We start from the raw sequence: 7,688 nt of genomic DNA, 5'->3' as shown, positions 1-7,688 counted from the left end.
ATGAACACTGACATAAATTGAAAAATTTTATTCGCAAAAAATATAGGGCTACTAGATTATTCAGGACCCTAGTCAAATCAGCGCTCCTGCCTGGTTAACTTTACTCTGTCGTGGATGTATAGAATCCGGCCAGATGACTTTGTTGCGATACGCTCGCCGTTTCTAAATTGGTAAAACACTGGCCAATTACAGCATGTGTTCATTGTTTATAGGCATGTGAGGCTTGTATCCAACGTACCTTTAGTACGGAACAATAAGATACCAAAATCGAGCAGCGTAACCTTCGTTAACTAGTAAACTAGTAAACTTATGTATGTTCCATTAAAGCGATATATTTTTTGAGAACTAGTTATTTGAGGGATTCTTTTGAAAAACAGCCTACCGAAATCGGATGTATTTTCTATTGGAATTTTTTTTATTTGCCTAGAAAGTACTTCGACCCTAGAAGCCAAAACCACTTTCAAAAAAATTCTTTGAAGCTTGTATGGCTGGTGATCAAAAACCGAAAACTTGCATTTTTCTTACCAAAATTACTCCAGTTACGCGATCCGTTCAGGGTCGTGTGGGGTGTCATTAGAAAGGTAATGTTTGTCCACTTTCTGTAGCATTATCTCCTAACCTTGGATTTATTGTTACAGTTACAGTCTTTTAAACCCTTTGCACCTCGATTGGGCTTATTTATTATCTGGTCTTAATTTAGAGAATAGAGTTTCCCAATTAAAATAAAAGAATGTTTCAACGTCTTTTGATAAGTTCAAATAACAGGTAAGAAACAATTTGATCAACATTTTACAATCAATCATTTTATTGTGACAAAATACTCAATTAGCCCATAAGTGAGAAATGCCGAAGTTCTTGCAATTCTTCAGGTGTATAATCGGCAAACTTGTTCAGACCCATTTTGTACGTTGACTGACCCTTTTCATACTCTTCATTGTGATCGATTATTTTTTTAACATTGGCTGCAAAAATTTCGAATCTCTTAGCTGTTTCTTCGTCGGAATCGTACTCTTTCTTGTAGTTTGTCTTAGAGAGAAACGAACCACTTTGATTATTTATTTATCAAATCGCGAAAAAAACAAGAAAAAAAAAGACTTTGTGTGTGTGTGTGTACATACCTTATACAATTCCCATAGATCGGTGACATTGGTGTCTCTTGTGAAATTTTTCAGATCCACACCTTAAACAAAGAATTTTTAAATTTCGATCACTTTACACTTGTTTCTTCCAAATATTTCTTCATTTTCATGGGATACCACTGTTGCTTACCATTTGACTCAGAATTGGATGAGATGATCAAAGAAAAACACACAAAAATTATTAAGACGAACATTGTTCGAACGTTTGTGTTAAATCGTCGAGCTACCTACAAATATTGTTCGAAATACGATCTCTATACCAATTAAATATTCACGAAAAAAAGTTGTAATAGAAACACCAAACGTAAAAGTGAAAGATACGGAGATGTGAAGGTATAAAACAGACCTCCCACCTTCTTTAAATCGCTTGAAATCTTCTGGTGGTTTTAAATGCTCTTTTTCTCCTTAATTGAAGTTCATATGGAATGCTCATTTCAAGAAACAAACCGAAGCTTATGTCTGTCTGTTTTCTCGCTATGCGAATATGGCCCTATTTCACCTAAAAGAGTCGGTCTAAGCAGGAACTAAGAATGCTTAATTTCAACCGAAAGTCGTAAACTTTTCTAGAAAAATAAAAGCAAAGTGAAATACTACGTGCAATGATAACATTGTCAATAATCTTTTACCATCCGAATCGTAGCTTCCGTTAAACTTATGAGGCTAGATGATAAAGCGTGGAAACCCTGTTAAGGTCAATTGTAGACCTTTTCTCCTTATGATTGATAACGTGCTGATTTTTATTTAAATGATATGAAAACTCTACGGAAAAATGTTATTCCTCCTGCAATATCCGCCTTGTCTATAAGAATTTAAAAAAAAAACATCCATGCGCGTAGCAATTCTCTCAGTGACGAATGCTGCATTAAACGTAATGTTATGGAGTGTTATGGAGTTGAGCATTTCAGATAATAAACTGTTCTGGGTTACTTACGAACAGTTTTGTTTGTCTAGTCCTTGCGTACCCTCTATGTTCTAAAAAGATTATACTAATCCTACGAGTCTGCTGACTATTCACGTTGGTACTAACACACATGTCATCTGGAACTGTTGAATTCGGAATTCGTTGTCATGAGTTTCAGATGAATACGTGATATGAGTACAATTAGTGAGTAGAACTGAAAATCAGAATCGAATGTCCTTAGCCATAGCACTCTCAAGCGACAGTGTAATGAAGTCCCCCTAAATTTGTGAACGCTCCGGTGGTTTATTGTTTCAGCTGTGCGATGAAATCAACACGTTGTAAAGTTAGTCAACCGTGAGTCTGAATAAAATCATTAGCAAGTGCAATGTGTTGATTCAAACATTGTTGAGTCAATAAAATATTCGGTCTAATAGATTGAGGGAACACCAAGAGCTCTTAAGATTCTAGAACGAACGAAGACCTCAAAATACAATCATTGCTACCAATAGGACAAACAGTGCAGTAGTTGCATTCGGCGGAATAATATTTAATTTGTTTTGAACTTTTGAGAGAGATAGAGAGGGAGCAGAGAGTTGCTAATATGACGACTGGGTCGTTTCGACGGATAGAGGGAATATGTCGAATGATTTTGAAATTGGTTGAGAGAAAATGTATTGAATTCTCTCTCAAAAACCCACCTGTCATTCGACATATTCCCTCTATCCGTTGAAACGACCCAGTCGTCATATTAGCATCTCTCTGAGAGGGAGAGAGGTATTTAAGAAATCGAAGATAAATAAATTTATTTTATAAGTATGTTCCAAGGTCATTGCAAATGTCAATCGTCATCTACAGAGGAACACAACCTCATTTTGAAGTTTTAACGAAAGAGTTTGTTTACGTTGCGGTTATGCTTCCTTGGCTTGCTTCTGTGGATGACGGTCGGCTTTTTTCGGCCTGTCAAAATTCGTTTTTACCGTACGATGGAACAGACCTATTGCAAACGTCTCCATCTCCATGTTTGAATACAGAGTTACACTCATTCCCTTGACTGAAAGTCAGGGTCTTACACCAGAAAATACCGAAATATGTGGGTGACAAAAAAGTTCACTATGATTGAAAATGTATGAAATGGTATGAAAAACGTTAAATGTGGGTAACAAAAAATCGTTGAAGGCACGATAACTTGAGTAATTCTCAAGCAATTTGGATGAATCTTTATTTTAAATGTGTGGAAGTAAAATACCGAGGCTAAGTTCGAAGATGGGCTATGTGGGACGAAGGATCTGGAAGCTATCCCAGAAAAACAGGATTTTACACTGTTGATTATAGCCTCAATCGAAAAAGTTTACTTTGATGAAATTTGATTTTGTTGCGTTGTGTGTGTAAATCGTATAAGTATGTTTTCGATAATGTGCATGAAACAAGTAGAAAGAAAAATTTCGTCACTACATGCCCACGCCCAGCCTCTAACCGGTAAACATCTCTTTTTAGTGAACTGCTAACAACTTGATAGTTGACTATCAAATTTTGATAGTTGACTATCAAATTTGATAGTTGATTTTCAAATTTGATAGTTGACTATCAAATTTGATAGTTGACTATCAACTTGATAGTTGACTATCAACTTGATAGTTAACTTTCAACTTGATAGTTGACTAACAACTTGATAGTTGACTATCAAATTTGATAGTTGACTATCAACTCGATAGTTGACTATCAAATTTGATAGTTGACTAACAAATTTAATGCGTCTACTACCAAAGAAAGATGTTTTTTTACTCAATGTCTTACGGAAGAAAAATGCCAATGAGCACACTATGATTGAAAAGTGTAGGAAATTTTATGAAAAACGCTAAATGTAACCATCATTCTTTGTAGGCAGTATAAAATTAGTCATTCTCAACTAATTTCAAAATATTTTTTTAAATTCATTATTCCAACAATCAAACAAAATATGTTACAACTCCCATACGAGTGTGAAGTGTGCGGCCAGAGCGAAGCCAGGGCCGTAATTCTCACGAGTCGTAATTATTTTATAGGATATTATGTTCGACCGATAGAAAAATTCAATTTTACCGATAAAAAATAATAAAATACCAATAGAAATGTGGTACATGTCGCTGGCACCTCTTCAGTAAATCAGTAAAAAGTAAAAAAAAAAATTGTCTTTCCTTCACACTTTGTCGATTTTGGAAATATAAAGCAAAGGCGAATTCATACTTCAACGAAATGTAATGAGAAGTAGTTTTGTCCTTTCCTAGGGAATTCATCCTTTTACAAAACCTAACGAGAAAGAGTTTTGTTCGGTCCCAGTGAATTCATCCTTTTACAAAATGTAACGAGAAGGCGTTTTCGTTCCTAGTGACTTCATCCATCTACGAAATGTAACTTAAAGACGTTTTGTCAATTCTTCACTTTTGTCGTTTTCTGAATCGACGAAAAAAATCGACAAAAGTGAAGAAACGAAAAAAACGAGCCATCAGAACAGTCGGAGCGTTTGCTGCGACTGAGCCCCGTACAAACCCGTATATCTATTGCGTACGTGACCCTAGTGCGTCTGTCACCCTACTTTGACCGTAAGCCTATTGCGCCGGTTAATGTAGTTAAAGTAAAATTATTATGTAATATGTACATCTTACAAATTGCGCATAGCGCAATTACGAAGCCCCGTACGACGTTCCTTTCAAATGAAACAAAAATTTCAAATCGCCCTAAAATTTTATTTTTTTGAAGGGCCTAGTCCGAGGACCCAAATTTAAAATTTTTTTCAACTACTTTCTATTCGGCCTTTGATTACCTTCCAAATGAAACAAAAATTACGAAAAACGGATGAAATTTGCTCGAGTTGTATGTAAAATACACATAGGGCCCTAGTAGCGGCCTTAGTCCGAGGACCCAAATTTAATTTTTTTTCAACAACATTCTATTCGGCCTTTGATTACCTTCCAAATGAAACAAAAATTACGAAAAACGAATGAAATTTGCTCGAGTTATATGTAAAATACACATAGGGCCCTAGTATCGGCCTCAGTCCGAGGACCCAAATTTATTTTTTTTTTCAACTACATTTTATTCGGCCTTTGATTACCTCCCAAATGAAACAAAAATTACGAAAAACGGATGAAATTTGCTCGAGTTATATGTAAAATACACATAGGGCCCTAGTAGTGGCCTTAGTCCAAGGACCCAAATTTAATTTTTTTACAACAACATTCTATTCGGCCTTTGATTACCTTCCAAATGAAACAAAAATTACGAAAAACGAATGAAATTTGCTCGAGTTATATGTAAAATACACATAGGGCCCTAGTATCGGCCTCAGTCCGAGGACCCAAATTTATTTTTTTTTTTCAACTACATTTTATTCGGCCTTTGATTACCTCCCAAATGAAACAAAAATTACGAAAAACGGATGAAATTTGCTCGAGTTATATGTAAAATACACATAGGGCCCTAGTAGTGGCCTAAGTCCAAGGACCCAAATTTAATTTTTTTTCAACAACATTCTATTCGGCCTTTGATTACCTTCCAAATGAAACAAAAATTACGAAAAACGGATGAAATATACTCGAGTTATATGTGAAATACACATAGGGCCCTAGTAGCGGCCTTAGGCCAAGGACCCAAATTTAATTTTTTTTCAACAACATTCTATTCGGCATTCGATTATCTTCCAAATCAAACAAAAATTACGAAAAACGAATGAAATTTACTCGAGTTCTATGTAAAATACACATAGGGCCCTAGTAGCATTTCACTTCTAAAGCCCTAACTCACGGTCCACTCACCCGATTTTAAAAAACTTTTTTTTCCTGGATTGGTATTGACAATACCTATCATTTGCCGTGTCATTTACATTTCCATCGTTTATTTTGCCATAAATATCACCAAAAGACCTAAAATCACTTAGGTGGCCCTAACTCACGAAGGGCCGACCCGAATATGCCCATCTTCGAACTTAGCCTCACTATTTCGACTATCTTTCAGGGAAAAAAAAAATTTTTGAAATCGGATTTGATTTACTCAAGATATCGACGTGACAGACGGACAGACGGACAGACGGACAGACGGACAGACGGACAGACGGACAGACGGACAGACGGACAGACGGACAGACGGACAGACGGACAGACAAAATTTTTATTGCAGATTCGTCATCTATGAACATAGGCAAACACTTTGCCCTTACCGTCTGCTTCGAATTCCATCAATTACACACGGCATCGTAATCCTATAAGCCCCTTTGTACTTCGTACGGGGCTAAAAATTAAATTAATTTATCGGTCGTTTATTACCGTCCATATTTTATTCACGATTGAATGTTTTGTAAATTTAGTAAGTACCTGGGGACTTCCTTTTTTGTACAAAACTGTAAGAGGAGAACATCTATCGCGTTTTTTTTTATTTTTTACCAAAGTAAAAGAGTTTTCTCATCGTTCCACATTCGTAAAACTTCGCTCTGATTAAATTTGACAAAATGGCAATCAAACAGAATAATAGATGGCTCATACGAGTGGGAAGTTTGCGGCCAGAGCGAAGCGAGGGCCGTAATTCACACGAGTCGCATTTTATTTACGATTTGTGGTTGATTGAAAATCTTGCTGCAAATTTATAAGAAAAATGAGAACTCAAAGATCATTCGGTCTTCGAAGGTTTATTTGAAGAACTTTTTCTGTCAAATTTTGTTGTCATGTATACACCGAAAAAAAAAAATTTCATATGGTAGCTGTGCAGAACATTTTTTTTCAGCATATATGTACATTCTACCGCTACGCTGAATTATTCACTGTATAACTGTACTATGTTCAACTACGAAGTACAACTGTACAGCTAAGCTGTAGTACTGTACTGTTATGCTAACGATTGGTTGTGTCCCGAATTTGTACAGCAGAGCTGTACATGATCTGTCACGTGTTCCAGCTACCGTGGAGATGTACAATGTTCAGTTTAGCTGAAGAATGGGTGCCAGAGCAACCTGGTCGTTGGTAGAATGTTTGTTACACAGTGGGTTTATAGTCATATTGCGAAAATATCGGGTGATCTCATGCGTTATTGATACAAGGGTTTTTAGCAAATAATATCTTCATCGAAAGACTTTTTAGTCCAGTCGCATAGCAGAAATGATCAGGAAGGTGTTACGTATTGCTTCTAGTGAGTTTATAAACTCCATATATGGAAGAAACGAACGCCCTTCTATTCGAATATTAAAAAAATAGCAGCTACCCAGAGACATTCATAAGGCATCAATTGTTTATAGAACAGCCAACAAAGGATCCATTCACCGGGAGGCTTCCAAATTTATTTGTCTTATGTCGGTACTCTCTTTTAATTGTAAATTTCATAAAATCAATGGTGTACATCCAAACTATGGTAGCAACTCTGGCAATAAAACCTGTGGACAGAACAGAGGCAGTTTATTTGCAAAGTAGAAATAGAGGAAGAAAGAAAGTTTGCTTATAAACTCCATTTTCAAGGTTAACTGCAAGAGCTGTGGATATCTTTGCAACATTGGACTTCGTTGTCACAAAATTATGCAGAAAAGTGGAACGGTGAATGAATTTAATTAAACAACGAAACCTCAAGTAGTTAATCACTTCAGTTTTATATCTCTTTATTCATGGTCATGTGTTTCATTGATTTCCTGA

General features: G+C 36.0%; 1 protein-coding gene across 1 annotated transcript; it reads right to left on the bottom strand.

Annotated features, from left to right (window-relative positions):
- Positions 1-737: 737 nt before the first annotated feature.
- On the bottom strand, positions 738-1,435 carry LOC119081004 (protein CTLA-2-beta-like). The gene is made up of 3 exons (XM_037189682.1): positions 1,270-1,435; positions 1,119-1,180; positions 738-1,026 (listed from the first exon to the last, which is right to left on the bottom strand). The coding sequence occupies exons 1-3, from the start codon at positions 1,331-1,333 to the stop codon at positions 826-828; spliced, it is 327 nt and encodes a 108-aa protein (XP_037045577.1). The 5' UTR covers positions 1,334-1,435; the 3' UTR covers positions 738-825.
- Between the last annotated feature and the right edge of the window lie 6,253 nt (positions 1,436-7,688).

Source organism: Bradysia coprophila, chromosome X (genome assembly GCF_014529535.1).
Source record: "Bradysia coprophila strain Holo2 chromosome X, BU_Bcop_v1, whole genome shotgun sequence".
Taxonomy (NCBI): Eukaryota; Metazoa; Arthropoda; class Insecta; order Diptera; family Sciaridae; genus Bradysia; species Bradysia coprophila.
Note: the sequence above shows the minus strand (reverse complement) of the source record. Positions and strands in the feature narration are given on the sequence as shown.